This window comes from Centroberyx affinis, unplaced genomic scaffold (genome assembly GCF_046629955.1).
Source record: "Centroberyx affinis isolate AG114_WGS23_722 - 3 ecotype Tasmania unplaced genomic scaffold, CSIRO-AGI_Caff_v1 ptg001065l_1, whole genome shotgun sequence".
Lineage (NCBI taxonomy): Eukaryota > Metazoa > Chordata > Actinopteri > Beryciformes > Berycidae > Centroberyx > Centroberyx affinis.
The window spans coordinates 30,759-47,301 of NW_027279615.1; the positions used below are offsets into that span (position 1 = coordinate 30,759).

Genomic DNA, 16,543 nt, shown 5'->3' on the forward strand with positions numbered 1-16,543 from the left:
TCCCACTCTAGGTGTCTGTCATCGCGCTGCCTTGCCCCGGCCGCCGCAGGAATTCAACACCAAACACCGGTTCATGTGTCATTGATCTTTATTCATAGTACAAAGTGAGGAGATACATTCGTTAAGAAGCACCGTGGCACTTTACAGTCTATTTCAATTTTTGACACTCGGGACGCGCTCTGCTCATCCACAGTTCATAATTTGATTTGTACAAAAAAACACAAGATACACTGGAATACAAAATAAAATGTTACGGACGGAATATGTCAAACGTTAAGACTTTTTGACAACAAATGTAAACAACTGAACGGAAATGTTGCGGATGATTAATTGCAGATACAAAAGAATAATGTTAACTGATAGAAATATTCAAGACACTGATAGAAAACACCAATTCAGTATATATCACTGACCTATGTGTTTCAGTGTTTCTTTCTCATCTGTAGTTTGGCTAAAATGACAGCATTCAAAATTCCCCCGTTCTCTTTATTCAATAAAAAATTCCCATTACAAGGTCGTTACCACAGATTGGACCACAATATATCAAGTCGAATATATATAAAATATAAACAGAATAAATAAAACAAATGTGCCGTATGTCACAAAACTAGAAACCCCAGCTAACTTCCCATTGAAAGTATTACAAATATGCAGAATCAGGAACATGTAATGACCTGGTCCTTTTTTACCATCGACACACAAACCATCTCTTCAACAGCCTCTTGCAGAGGAGTAAAACTTTTCCGTATTGTTGCAGCGTAACCATGGCTGTCATTATTTTTGGTCCATCAAGACCGCCGGCCTCGCAGGGTGTGGCAGCCTGAAAACAACACGGCTGACACCTATTCAGTGGTTTTTTACAAATTACACCCGCCGAAGTGTATTAACACTCCTCCAAACTTCAGTGAGCAGCCGGAGGGAGAGAGCGTGCAGGAATGACTGTAATTATACCTCAGTTAAAAAGCTGGATTCGAAGTGATTACATTTGATGAAGTAAAACATTAGAGAGCGTATATATGCACATCGCTCTTTGGAATATGATACACGATGAATGACTCTTTGGAGAGAAACACCCTTGCCAAAAATCCCCGGCGTGGAGAGAAGACAGATTTATTCCCGTCTTTTTTCACGATCACCCTCAAGTTTCGCCCTGCGGCTCCTGTGCTCCCTAATAATCTCTCTTCACACACTTAAATAGTTTCAACTGTACTTAACTCTGATGTTTTCTTGCAGTAAACGGAGGCGGCGAGGTGAGAAGGTAAGGAGCCTCTAAGTCCCAAAACACTATTTGATTTACATCCATTTGCCTCCCTCCTTTCATGCATCAAAAAGGCAGATCTACTATTCATGCCTTTAGTGGAGGGGGAGGCAGCTGAGGTTGTGCAGTCAGATTATAAAAGACATTCGCAGGCAAAATCCTTTAAATTGCGCCTTCCCTCGCAAGTAAGCCGATATTTAGACCTGAGGGAGATAAGGAGACAAGCCTTTCTTGTTGGTCCTCCCAGCGCTGCATAATTGTACTGTATGTGCTGGCGTGTGTGTGTGTGTGGATTGTGGATGGACGAGGGTGTGGTGGCGGGGATCACATCACCTGGGTTTACACCACCACCCAGCTAGGTTTCAGTGGTCCCCCTGAGTACTGCACATGGGGCGCTGGTCCTAAAGTATCTGGCTCCTCTTCCCCTTCCGAAGCCTCCTCTGTGTCCGTCTCGATGGTCAGCAGCACCTGCAGGCGACAGAAGACATGTCAGCGTGTTCGACACCCAGATAAACGTGGGCCACAAGTAGCACAGTGCAAACCACTGGCTTATGAGTAACCTTGAGCTATTGCGTGGTTGGGTTCTGCATTCCCCAACTCAAATCTGGAAAGTATCCCAGTTGATTCCCAGGCCTGGAACACACTCTCCAGCAGCGGCAGCGGTGATTCCCAAGTACGATCCCAAAGGAGGAAAATTCCACAACTGTATAACATTTACGGCGTTTTAAACCTCCATATGTTGCCCTCTGTTAGGGGTCGATCAGATTGTTTTTAGATTGAAGCTCTAGCCAGTAGCCAATATTTTGTGCTGATATTCAACATCTTTACACTTGACCATTCTCATGCCAACAATTTACAAACAAAATACAAGGATTCAGTGTTTCCCCCATAATTTTATTCTTGGCAGAGTTGAACAGCTTCTAGACCACGGAAACTCTCCATTCAAACCCTGGAGGAGAAGGAGAAGGAGAAGGAGAAGGAGAAGGAGAAGGAGAAGGAGAAGGAGAAGGAGAAGAAGAAGAAGAAGAAATCCAACAGAGAGCAGCAGATAGAAGAAGAAGAAGATGAACAGCAGTAGAAGTGCGTACTTGTGTGGAATCTAATCAAAATGTCTCATTAGAATCAATTCAGGTTAAGGTCTCTCCATAGACAACCAGTGTAGTATTGATCAATTCTAAAATAAATATGTAATCAATCAAACTGCATCATATCAGAGGTGGACAACACTGACTGGCTGATATCTGATCTTTAATAAAACACCAGTATCAGTCCCATATGTCAGCCTAACCCTCTGTAGTTCAGGCTTCTTGGATGAATCTGATGTAATACAAGAAGCAGAGGCGGATAATTACCGCTGCCAATCCCCATCATATCATAACAACAGCATTGTGGCTACAGTTTTGACCACCACCCCCACCACGACCTCATCCTAATCAATGCCCCTCTATCTCTCTCTCTCTCTCGTCCTCCTCCACTCTGCTTTCCATAACATCAGTGCGTGGAAATGAATCCTAAATGTCACTCTTATTCCCGCGATGAAGGGATGATTTGTGGATGCCTGGCAGATGGCCAGGGATGCGGGGAAAGGGAGGGAGGGAGGGAGGGAAAGACACAATGCCAGTCACTTACAGTCATTCACCCTAAAAGTGTGTGTGTTCAATTTTTCCTGAGAAAGAGGGGGAAAAAAACATGGCACAGGCTTCTGTGCTGTGTGTATGAGGCTATTATCATGACTCCCTGAATCACAACGGCAAGTCTGTTTTAGTTTCAACAGTCCAGATAAACCAATACTTAAACCAAGACACACAGGAGCCAAATAAAATGTCCCATCATAACAGAATAGCAGAACACTCCACCATTAAGCATGCATGTCTTTCACAATTCGGTAACACTTTAATTGAAGTGGATTAAAATTATGGTCAAAGCATGATGCAAATGAGCAAAAAATGTAGGGGGTTCAATACTACTACTACTAATACTAGCTGTCAATGCTTCAAATGGGCTTGCAATCAGCTTGTAATGCACTTCAAGTCAACTATTCTATTGCACCATTTAAAATACACACAATTCAAAACCTTACCTAAAACAAAATGGCATGCGCTCCATTTTCCCCCTAAGATCGATTGCGAGAGCTTGCACAATGACTCACATTTGCCAAGACAACAAAGAGAACTAAGATGCTATCCAAAAGTTGGGGGGAAAAAACCTAAAAGGAACGACAAAATTTCACATGATGAATACCTCAACTCAGAAGGAAGAAAGAAGGGAAGACAGGGAGAAGAGAGAGGCAAGAGCGATATCTGAAAAGTGCCTGACTCAGTCTTTCTTGGACAGAACTCATCTGGGCCTGTTGCCCATTAGAAGTGGAGAGAGAGAACATGTGTATGGCTTGTGTGTGTGTGTGTGTGTGTGTGTGTGTGTGTGTGTGTGTGTGTGTGTGTGTGTGTGTGTGTGTGTATGTGTGTGTGTGTGTGCGCGTCCCCACCCTGTCCTCATCCCCCAAAACAACAGGTGCAGTTGACACCCAGCGTGACCGTGTGAATACACCAACCATCAGCACCCTGTTTCGCACATTAAATCGCTCTTTTCTCCATCTAAACGCGGAGATACTAAAGTCTCACGTCCTTATTTGTGTCCCTCAGGGGTTTGAGATGTACTTGGGATGCTTGGTGGGAACAGCCTTTTTTTCCCCTTTTTGTAAATCAAAGGTTTTGTAACATCAAAAGTAATCTCTTTATGGGTCACTTGCACAGCAGATGGGGTCCGTCTGATTCGTCTTCCTCTCTGTGAAGTGGAAGTCTAGTAGGAAGGATTTGACTTCATCATTTTCAGGGTTTCTGCAGGTTTCAGAAACCAAATTTAAGACTTTTTGAGACATTTTTTGAGATACTCCTTCATTCACAAGTAAAATACATTTAGCAATAATTGTAAATAGGCAAAAAAAAAAAAAAAGAGACTCATATTTTATATATGGGCAGAATCTGCTTTTGCAAAGTCCTGTCTCCCACTTGTTTTTGCCTATCTACAGTTATTGGTAAATGTTCCTCCAACCAGATTTCGATGTTACACTTGTTCAAACTGAAAGGATTAATAAAAACATAAAGAAAGTGATTCACTTAACCACAATTGAGAGACAGGATTAGTTTTTTTTATATATTGTCAGAATCTGCTTTGTTCACATTTGTTTATTTGCAGTGACCCAAAAAAAACCCAGCTGGAAACTAGAGCTGTCTTTGCTCTGCTGCGTTGGCAGAATATCATTAGACATGAATATCACTGAGTCTTACCCGGGACTCGTCATTGGTGACCCAGGGCAGCGAGTCGGCCTTCTTGACAGCGCTGTCGCAGGAGTCGTCCAGGCTCTTCATCGTCTTGTACTTCCTCATCATCAGGCTGTCCACCACCCAGAACATGATGGACTACCAGAGAAAGAGACTGGTTGCCAATGCTGCATGGGTAGACTAAATCATAGACTTTCCTACTCATAAATTTCAATATCTGTATGAATTTGACAACTAGAGCGTGAAAGTCTGACTCACGTTGACGATGAAGGGTACGATGAGCATGACCAGCACCAGCTCTAGCTGAGGGTTAGCGATGTAGCTCAGTAACACCTCCTGCAACTGGAACAGAAGCAAGGAAACATTTTATATATTGACATTGGGATGATATTGGACAATTTTTAGAACATATTGATATATTGATCAATATTGCACTGGTTGTCTAGTGGGAAGCCCTTAACCTGAATTGATTCTAATGTGATATTTTGATTGGATTCTATACAAGTATGCATGACTACATTATTATTATCCTGGGTTTCAATGGAGAGTTTTAGTGTCCCATGATCTAAATGCTGTTTCAGAGGCTGACAAGAATGCAATTCTGGAGGAAACACTGAATTCTTGTAATTTTGGAGAAAGTTGACACATTTAAACATTAATTATCGGCACAATCACCCCTAGTTCCTGCACATTTTCCATTTCAAAATTCTCACTAACAGTAATACTGTTTATAATAGGGGCTTACTGTCTCAGCCCCTTCCCCTCTCCTCAAAGAGCGTGGTGACAGTATTAGAACAAAGGAACCAGGGTCTCACAAAAACACTGAGAGCTTTACAAACCACAGTTCCCTCCTATCTGGAAATGAAGCGCTTGCCTTTTGATTTCTTTGAAGCGCATCTGTTGCTATAGCGAGGGCTAATGTGAATATAAATAAACAAATGCGATCCCAAATGTCATGCAAACAAACAGGCATTCGAATATATTAACAATGTCTCCATGTTTCCATTAGAATCAAAAGGCAAGTCCTTTTTTCTTCTAAAACCTTTTATCTTCCAGTTGTTTTTTCTCTCTCTAGTCTCGATGACTTTCATCTCTCAATGTTGCTGGAGCAAACAGAACAGAGCAAAAAAAGGACAGAGAAAAAAGACCGAGAGAAGACTGTTAAAACCCGCACATTAGCAGCTGCCTTCATCTCGTCTGGTTGACCTGATGAGGATCAATTGTTGATAATAAATAGTCTGTTTTTGTCACAATAAATAGAAATGAAAGGAAAATTTAAAGGCACACAGGTATTAAGAATCTTCTCCTGATTCACGCTCGACCCAGCAGCCTAGACTGGGTGTCTGTGTCTGCCTCCGATCTTTTCAAGTATTTTTAGACAGTGTGCGAACGGTATTTTCAACTAGGAAGCTCGTATCTCCCGTCTTTCCCACGGGACCCGAATGCAGCATAAGTAGCGGTGCGGTATTCTTACGTTGGACCAGCCGGGGACGAGCAGCACCAGGCTGATCACGCCTTTCTCCAGCACCATGATGAGCAGATAGATGCCACACTGGCCCAGCCATGCCGCTGCCTGGGGGGGGTCACCTGGAGGGGCGAGAGGTCGAGACATCATGACCATGTAGTGGAGAGTGAAATCTTATATGACTGCAAACATATAGTCAATGTTTATGTGCTGGTCTAAACCAAAGCTGGAAGGAACAAGTTACATTTACTCGTTACTGAACTTGAGTAGCTTTTTTGTGTACTGAGTGGCTTTTACTGTGATTACATTTTAAATGAGCTACTCTTTACTTGTACTAAAGCAGATTTTTACAAAAGTAATTTTGTAAAATTTCAGGAAAATAACAGTACTTCTGCTTGAGGAGGATATCTTAGTACTCTTTCCTTCCCTAGTCTAAATCTATCCAAGAGGTTTGTTACATAGGCCTCTCATTGTAGCAGACACAAAGGGTTTCACAAGTCTATCATTAAGACAGGGAGAGGAGAGGAAGAGACAGAGACAGAGACAGAGAGAGAGAGAGAGAGAGAGAGAGAGAGAGAGAGAGAGAGAGAGAGAGAGAGAGAGAGAGAGAGAGAAAGAAACAATCAAACAAACAAACAAGCAAACAACCAAGCCAGAGGCAGATATGACCATAAAAGGGGGAAAGGACCCATCATGTCCTGTTGTTTCTGGACTTGTTTTCACCAGTAGCTAGTTACAATAAACATTTACCATCACAGTTTTGTAACACACCTATCTGGAAATCATAAGAGAAGTATTCACTGGAAACAGAGAGTGCAAATCAAATATGAACCCGACTCTGATCCAGAAACAGAGCAGCTGCACTTTATATTCTGCAAGTTCCAAAAAACACAAGAGCAAATCCGGCGAACAGAGCCATGATAACAAGCTGTCCACAAGAGAAGCGAGGATGGTCGACTCCTCAGGCTTGGCAAGTTGTTTCAATGAAAACTTCCATTAGTGACAAGGAAAAAAACACAGTGGAACGAGTGAGTGTTATAATTGCTGTGAGGCTAATCCCTCTCTGAGGCCGTTGGGAATGTTTTTCAGACTCGGCTGCAGCTGGAGACGCTGGCTCGCCTCCCCGTCTGCCTCCAGTGGGCCTACAGCGTCCTCCGGTGGTGGACGCCACAACTGCGTGTCAGCGTCATTTGCCTGATGCTGCCTTCAAGTGCTCCCTGCAAGTTCCTAATTTCAGTTTTAGTTCGGACGTCGTAAAGACAATTTGTCAGGCATTCAAGTGCTTGTTTCCCCACTCACCGTACTCTCCAAAGGTGAGTAACGTCCACTGCTTGTGCTCCACCAGCTTGGACACCACCTTGACCCCCAGCCAGATGACCAGCATCCCCAGCGTGGCGTCCAGCAGGAAGTTCATCAGATACCTTTGGTTAAAAAAAAGAAACAGGGAAATAATGTTCTCAGTGAGATGTTCCTACTGTTCGAGCATCAGCTTAACATGACACATTTGTCCAGTATGTGACTTACAGGGAACATGGGTCCTCTTTGGTGAGCGTGGACAGGAAGACGTTGGCAAAGTGGATGAACAGAGCACCGATGGCCTGCTTGGACGTGTCGAAAAACCTGGAAAAGACAGAGTGAACTGTGTTAAAACTAGGCTTCCACCAATTTGATTTACTTTTCTATAGACTTTACCTACTTTTCCAAACTTTTTCATGTCACAGATGTGCTTAGATAAAACCACAGACCACCATTTGACAAGACTTTGTCATAAGGAACCCCATCTGAGAGGATTTTTGCAGTTAGTTATGATTTAATAAGGACTGCACAAGTGTCTATACTGTATAGTTTAGATTAAATGAAACTTTAATGATCCTTGTGGGGAAATTGGATTGATAACAAGGGTCTGAATGCCATTCTCATTCCAAATACTAAGAATAACATCTTGGCTAACCCTGGTTAAAACTATGTTCATCTAGGGAAGTGTGTACAATATTGGGTGAAACGAAGAAGAGGAGAGGAGAGGAGAGGAGAGGAGAGAAGAGAAGAGAAGAAAAAGAAAAGAAAAGAAAAGAAAAGAAAAGTTTCTGACCAGATCCTCCATGGCCGTCTGATCCCTACAGGCTCCCGGAACCTTTTCACTGGAAACAAAAAAAAAGAAAAGCCAGTCAATCGATAACAACATTGCACCAGAGTTCTGTTAGCCTGGGAAAAAAAAACATTAAATATTGTACAATGCCTTTGTGTGGGTACAAACAGTATGACCTCCACAGTAAGCCTCATCTATCCTGGGGCTGTAGGGTGGAAGGAAGCCGGGATAGATAAAACACAGAGGATCACACATCGTCCTTGCCACAGCGGGCTCAGGGCGAACTGGCTAACAGACACCCACTGTTCCTCTGCCTCACCGTCTCACAAGGTCAGACAATGTGACTCGCCATGTGAAAACAGGATCCAGGATTCCCATCTCTTTTCCATCTCTAAATTCCATTCTTTTTCCAGACCTTGATTTCTCAGCTGGATTTGAAGATTTTGGTTGGTGTTCAATTTGATGTACGAGTAAATATCACAATATTTGAAATGACAGAGGCTCCACAACTACATAACAGCAGTAACGTGTACACTGGGGCTGAATGTAACAAGAAAGCTTGCTCTCAGTGAGTTTTCCCCCGTATAAATAAAGGTTTGAAGGATAACAATTACTGCGATTCCCAAACTTTTCAAGCCACTGAAAGCATCAAATTCAGTTTCCATAGACTTTCCAGAACTGTGAGGCTCTCGAGACACACAAAAACACTAATTAGTGTATCTAGGCAAATGTCTCTGCTGGTAGAGTGAAAAACAGGCATTGCATGGAGAAGGTGGAGTGATGCCACACGCAGTTTCCCAATGTTTGCTCTGAAAGCCTGTTTGCTAACATGAGAATTTTTCGGTTGTCAGAAATGCTCCGGTTCGACTGTTCCTAAATATAAAGCTTGCAATAAGACCTGGAGTAGCTGCTGCAGATCCAGTGTCTGTCTAGATTATGCGAGGGCAGGCGTAAATGCACGTCAATGGAAGGAAATTCCCCAAAATAGCTTTGAGGAAGAGCACTCTAAACAAAGATTGGGAGAGGGAGAGATGCATTGTACAGACTAGGATGTGACTTGGCATACCGCCACTGTGCAGAGGGCTCTTAATGCTCCGCTGCACAGAAATAATGTGGTGTTAATATTAACAGACGCATGTGCTTTGACCAAGAAAGACACGAGAGGGGGAGGGAGAGAGAGAGAGAGAGAGAGGTGGATATTGATTGCTTTACTAATAAGTAACTGAGTGGAGGTCAGAGCTCATTGATCCAGCTCACCCTCATGGCCTGGCCTTATTCTAAAACACTTCTCTGCTCCAAGGCATCGACTCAGTTGAACCCCGGCTGCTTGATTAGCTGATGAAAATCACAATGACTGCGCTGGCCTTTTAAAACCGCTCATACCCGCCACACTAATCTGTAGATCACATGCCAACATACACATGAAAGAACAGAACGATATACATTGCATTGGTCGTGCATGTCTTTGCTATGTATGTCATGTCACTGTACATGTGGCATATTCGTATTTCAATGGCAATGGATTGAACCTGTAGGGAGGGAGACTGACAAAGTGAGCACACTTAGAAATGCTGAATTTAGGACAAAGTCTCAGTGAAAATAAATCACATCTAATTCAATCTCAGCGGGCCAAATGGTTGGGTCGAAGGAGGAGTTACTATTTCCAGTCTATATACAGGTATATAGAAATAGATGGAGGCATCATTTTCCATCGGCCAAGAACCAACACACCTGACAGCTGGATCAAGTCAGTGTTATCATGGAACATTCATGGAAACATAGAGAAACACACTAAACCTATAGCCCAAATTAACTATAACAAGGGTTATAATTATAATAAACTATAATTCTAGGATTCAAATAGGTATCCATCATTTCACATATCTGGTTATTCTGACTCTGCGCCCTCATGCAGTAATAATAAACAAGTTCATAAAACTATATTTGATTTCAAAACAGAGGCCCACAAATGAAAAACTGGATGTACTGTAGAGGGTGTGTGAAAATGTGTTGCAACATGACCCACTGGCCAACTAAATATTAAGCTCTTCATCACTGGATTTAGAGACATTTTTGCTCCCACCTACAGTGGCAACACAGTACCAATGATTCTCTATACACACACACCTAAGAAGTGTTAGCTGCATTTGCTGTATAAATATGTTAAAGAACAGTGCCTCCTATACCGCTACTGGTGAGATGCCCAACATTCCCCAAGTCAGCTGTCACAGAATCACAAGTTACTTAGCAATCAATGGCCCTTGTTCACTCTGGGTAGATCCACACTATGGCTCCAAGGCAGCATCTGGTTTTGTTGTCAAAGCATACATTCAGAATAATAAAATTGAAATTTTCCAATTCAACAATGAAAACGGGAAAGCAATGTGTCCTGTTTATCACAGAGTATGGAGGGGGATTGGGACATTTATTTTTACTGAAACGTTTTTTGAGATACAGACTCAGACTACAGAATTTTACTGTTGTTGATTTAATATTTAATTGTTTAACTGTCTCCTTTATATGGCCAGGTGACTGTGCTGAGAGTGAAACCTATTAAAATTGTCAATTCTATAGATTCACTAGTGGGGATAATTTCTTGTGAATTACATTATAATGATGTGAAATTATGCCTCATTTTGCTGAGGACCCCCTGTAACTCCCTCTGGACCCCACTGTGAACCACTGGTTTATTGCATTCATAAAGCAGCGGTAACACACCACTGTAACAAAATTAAAGAAATCAATATATTTTGTTATTATTATACCAAGCAATATAGCTAGTCCTTGAACAAGCCCTTGCCATGCGACAAATAGCTGTAGGAGTGGTGATTTTCGGTTGGCGCATTAATTTGATGTGTGTTTATTGGGTGTTTAACAAAGGCTCTAAACGTGACTGACATCGGATCTATCTAGATTTAATCATGAGTAAGCCGTAAGCAGGCCTACTGTTGTGAGGCAACAATAATGAAACCCTGTGGCCCTAATCATTTTCATCGTCTCGTATGGCGAGACCACCACACCAAAGTCCTTAAAAAAAATCTGGCATTTTGATGCTGTCTTGCTTATCAGCAAACATACACACCAGGTGGCACATAATTTAATAATTTAGCGAATTACTGGGGTTTTCTGTCAAATTCAATAAATAGATAATCCAGGAAACAGCACTTTATTTCACTAAAATCTAAACTTTTCGAACTGCTTCACGTTGATCTCTACCGTCCATCATTGTGTATTTTAGTGGAAGGTGATTGTGGAAATAACAAGGGAACCAACTTCAAAAAATAGAAATGCCATCAACATAAGCACCGCTTAAGTGTATTTAATGTATGCCGAACTGGAGATTGGCACCTAAGAATTCATATTAGGTCTTCAGTCGTGTTCTGTCAGGTATGTCCCTTTGTCCATAAGCACGGCAACGTTTAACTGGCAAATTTTTAATGCAGTGTGGTGTACCGTTCTCTCCTTACAAGAGGCTAAGCCCCACAATAACAAACGTCAACAAATCGCCACGTGGACTAGGGTGGTTCTTTAAATATAAGTTTCGGCGCTTTGTGTGTTTCCAATGTACTCTACACCACTAACGTTACATAAATGCAAGAAGCCTTTATTAAAATGTTTTAAGAAACAAGAGTCGCCAGGTTGTGGCTGATCAAATACTCACGCATCAGCGTACTGAAGGCGACGATAGCCAGGAGCCCCTGGATCAAGACGCCAAACCTGTCCGTGAGAGCTCCGTTATCGCAGCCGTGGGGATTCGCTTTGCTGATATCAGACATATTTGTAATTTCAAATGCTGCATTTTTGACTAATCTTTTCACCAGAAAGATCCCGTTGTACCCGTACATGTCCATGGTGACAAGTTAAAAAAAAACAACAACAACACAGCCGTGTGAGACAAAAGGAAAGGGGGGGACACTTCCTCGGTTGGCAAAGAAGGAATTTTGCCTTTCTTTACTTGGGAAAAACAACCCGCCAGGTTTGTAAACCGGCGAGACTCGACACAACAAGGTGAAGTTTCCGTTCAGTGTTCAAAGTCGCTGGTGCTGCATCTCGTCGTGGAAAAGTAAATTGGAGGCTCGATTTTCCGACTCACATCCATGTTTTTGACAAGAAAAACACAAGTGTCAAGTAACCACAATGCAAAATATAACTTCCGGTAAAAAATTTCAAAATAAAACGGCTTTGGGAATAATTTTGCCATCACGGTGGGTTAAAATTGACTGATGCTAAGGGTTGAGACCTTTTACAACATGAGATTCTCTTCAATTCAGCACACATCCAATAATCTTTAGTTTTAGATACATTTAACTCCAAAAAGTTGCCATTGCTGTTATAAAATGATGCAATGACAACTTTTTGGAGTTAAATGTATCTAAAACTAAAGAATTGATAATTGATTTTAGACGAGGCAAAGATGCCGTCATAAAGAGTGACAAAGATGGGGAGAAGATTGAAAATGTTGACTCCAACAAATATCTGGACATGGTGTTTGACAACCAACTTAAGTGGGATGTAAATACTGAACGGATTGTCAAACGGGGCCAGTTCATCTCCTTAGGAAGCTGAACTCCTTCTCTATTAGTACAGTGATTCTGAGTCCTTTTTATCAATCTTTTATTCTCCTTTATCTGCTGGTTCAATTGTCACTTAAGGACAGAAACAGTCTGAATAATATTGTGAAAATCTGCTCCAAGATTATTGGAACTAAGCAGAGAGACTTGGGCTCTCTTTGTGACCAACACATTTTGAGGAAAACACAGAGTATACTGGGTCTGTCAGAGCATCTTGGCATGTGAATCTTCACTGTTGCCTTCAGGGCGTCGGTATGCTTTACCTGCTTGTAAAAGCAATTGCTTTTCCAAGTCCTTTATCCCCTCTGCTGTCTGGCTGCTCAATGCCTTATAGCACCTTTTTGCTTGTGTGCATTACATTTATTTATTTATTTATTCTATTTTTATTTATTAACAGAGCTAGGAGGTCACACATAGCTGCCCCCCCTTTTTTTACTCTATGTGTGTACTACATGTATTGTGTTGTTTGGTGTTGCTGTGAGCTGTCATATGCAATTGCCCTTTAGGGATTAATAAAGTTGTCTTGAATCCTGAATCTTGAATCTTGAACACAGTACTTATTTAAAAAAAAATAATAATAATAATAACTGCAGGGCAGTGTTAAGTTTTTTTTAATTTAGTTCGGTGAATTCAGACAGAATGGCACATATCACTCTTAAATACACCCCAATACTTAGGGTGTGTTCACATGATTCCAGTTTTTTCAAACTGCCAGTTAGCATGTTTTGTTTTTTACATGAAAGCGTGGAAAGCGGCCACAGACACTTTGGAAAAATACTGATGCTTTTTAGACAGAGAGGAACACAACTTGAGAAAAGTTCAACTTTTAGGAGAACCTATGACATGGACCGACCAGTCAGAATGAAGAAGTGGGTAGGCAGGCTACAACCAAAAATAACATGGAGAGAGTAGGCTACTTGTAAAATAGTTAGTAAGCAGTCAGTGAGGAACACATTGGCTGTGTTGCTGGAGTTTCCCCTATGTGTCTGAGAGTGTCAACTACATGCAGCTAATCCATAGGAACAGTGCACAACCGCTTTTCCAAATTATCAGCACAAAATATTGTTGAGGCTGCTATTATTCCGCTTTTTTAATATCTGCCACGAACATGAACACAGCATTACTTCTTCGTTTGTTTTCTCCTGAGTGACAAGTTTCACGCTTTTATTTTGAACGGAAATTCACCAAACTTCCCGGTCTTGCTTTGGCTACCTTGACGCGTCTCTGACGTCACCTCTAGAATTCCTTGAACGTGCGCGAGGCTGCTTTGGTGCCTTGTTTGTGGCAATTTGCACTCGCACGCGCGCGCGGTGGGGAACCGCAACGCGCCCGAGGGACCAAAGAGGTACCTCGTGACCTCACGTGAAGACATCATGAAAAGATCATTTAGGTTTCAAGTCATAGGCTGTTATACCCTCCTCCTACCAGTTGCATTGCTTTGGCTGCTGTCAGACAGGAAGAAAAAACTTGGAATGAAGGCATGAGTATTCATCATCATCAACATCATCATCATCACCATCATCTTTCATCTTCTTCCTATTCTTCTTCTTCTTCTTCTTCTTCTTCTTCTTCTTCTAATATTTATTGTGATTCTTGTGACCCTTAACCTCAATATTTAGTTGCTTATAATGTTGACAATTTAAGAATTTAAGTTAAATATACCCATCTATATCAAACTTCAGCAATATATTAAGACTTCTTTTAGAGCTGCGTTATATAACTAATTATTTTGGATTAAATGTCAACTGGAATGTTAAAATTCCAAGGTCACAATGTGACTCCAGGATGAGATAAATGTAGACTAACATGGAAGCTCCACTTCCATTTCTGAGTTTGATCATTTAGGATAGAGAGAAGAGATGGCTCTGTTTAACAGCATTTAAATAGCAAAACTACACAAACAAACAACGAAAGTCTAGTTACACGCACACTATTGACTATAGTGGAACTTACAAATCTCTACAGAAATAAAACCATACAGGCAGCACATTTTTTTGATATCGTTATTGATATCGTTTATTGAATGCAAGGGGTTTGTAAGGGGGGGGCGGGTGGGGGGATTTGGAAATGGAGGGGGGTTGGGTGTGTGAGCACAGGTGTTAATTTGCTCACATTGAAGAATTGGAGGATTTGTTAGAGCCTGAGTTGAGAGTTGACTCCATCTTGTCCTCCTTGTTTTTCTTCTTTTTCTCCTTACGCTTTGGAGTAAGGGCATCAACGATTCTACGCAGGAAGCTCCGCTTCTTTTTCTTCTTCTTCTCCAGAAGTTCACTGAGGTCCCTCTCCAGAACAGCGAGCTTATCCGCCATGAAGGCTTTTCTCTCTGCCCACTCTCGCTCTTTCTCCTCCAGGGCCTGCTTGTTGTCAATTTTGGCCTTGAGGAGACCGGCTCTCTCCTCCTGCTGCTGGAGGAGGCAGCTCTCTAGCTTCTGCTCAGTGTGCTTCAGAGAAGCCGTGATGCTGGTTTCAGCCTGGGCCTGTTCCTGAGCTAGTTCCTGGACCTGGGCCTGGGCCTTTTCCTGGGCCTGGACCTGCTGAGCCTGTTCATGGGCCTCGACTTGTGCCTTTTCCTGGGCCTGGACTTCGACTTGAGCCTTTTCCTGGGCCTTTTCCTCAGCCTGTTCCTGGGCCTCGACTTGGGCCTTTTCCTCTGCCTTTTCCTGGGCCTGGAGCTGTTCCTGAGCCTCAACTTGGGCTTGTTCCTGGGCCTCGACTTGGGCCTTTTCCTGGGCCTGGACCTCGACTTGGGCCTTTTCCTGGGCCTTTTCCTCGGCCTGTTCCTGGGCCTGTACTTGGGCCTCGACTTGGGCCTTTTCCTGGGCCTTTTCCTCGGCCTGTTCCTGGGCCTGTACTTGGGCCTCGACTTGGGCCTTTTCCTCGGCCTGTTCCTGGGCCTCGACTTGGGCCTCGACTTGGGCCTCGACTTGGGCCTTTTCCTCGGCCTGTTCCTGGGCCTTGACTTGGGCCTTGATTTGGGCCTCGACTTGGGCCTTTTCCTCGGCCTGTTCCTGGGCCTTGACTTGGGCCTCGACTTGGGCCTTTTCCTCGACCTGTTCCTGGGCCTTGACTTGGGCCTCAACTTGGGCCTCGACTTGGGCCTCCTCGGCCTTTTCCTGGGCCTGGACCTCGACTTGGGCCTTTTCCTGGGCCTGAGCCTGTTCCTGGGCCTCGACTTGGGCCTTTTCCTCTGCTTTTTCCTGGGCCTGGAGCTGTTCCTGAGCCTCGACTTGGGCTTGTTCCTGGGCCTCGACTTGGGCCTTTTCCTGGGCCTGGACCTCGACTTGGGCCTTTTCCTGGGCCTTTTCCTGGGCCTGTTCCTGGGCCTGTACTTGGGCCTGTACTTGGGCCTTTTCCTCGGCCTGTTCCTGGGCCTCGACTTGGGCCACGACTTGGGCCTTTTCCTCGGCCTGTTCCTGGGCCTTGACTTGGGCCTCGATTTGGGCCTCGACTTGGGCCTTTTCCTCAGCCTGTTCCTGGGCCTTGACTTGGGCCTCGACTTGGGCCTTTTCCTCGACCTGTTCCTGGGCCTTCACTTGGGCCTCAACTTGGGCCTCCTCGGCCTTTTCCTGGGCCTGGACCTCGACTTGGGCCTTTTCCTCGGCCTTTTCCTCGGCCTGTTCCTGGGCCTTGACTTGGGCCTCGACTTGGGCCTTTTCCTCGGCCTGTTCCTGGGCCTCGACTTGGGCCTCGACTTGGGCCTTTTCCTCGGCCTGTTCCTGGGCCTTGACTTGGGCCTCGACTTGGGCCTTTTCCTCGGCCTTTTCCTCGGCCTGTTCCTGGGCCTTGACTTGGGCCTCGACTTGGGCCTTTTCCTCGGCCTGTTCCTGGGCCTCGACTTGGGCCTCGACTTGGGCCTTTTCCTCGGCCTGTTCCTGGGCCTTG

At 43.6% G+C, this 16,543-nt stretch overlaps 1 protein-coding gene across 1 annotated transcript; it reads right to left on the reverse strand.

Moving 5' to 3' along the window:
* Positions 1-89: 89 nt before the first annotated feature.
* Positions 90-12,181, reverse strand: tmem110l (transmembrane protein 110, like). The gene is made up of 8 exons (XM_071523116.1): positions 11,752-12,181; positions 8,094-8,142; positions 7,529-7,624; positions 7,304-7,425; positions 6,014-6,126; positions 4,798-4,881; positions 4,546-4,677; positions 90-1,726 (listed from the first exon to the last, which is right to left on the reverse strand). Exons 1-8 carry the CDS (start codon positions 11,939-11,941, stop codon positions 1,598-1,600), a joined length of 915 nt encoding a protein of 304 aa, XP_071379217.1. The 5' UTR covers positions 11,942-12,181; the 3' UTR covers positions 90-1,597.
* Positions 12,182-16,543: the final 4,362 nt, after the last annotated feature.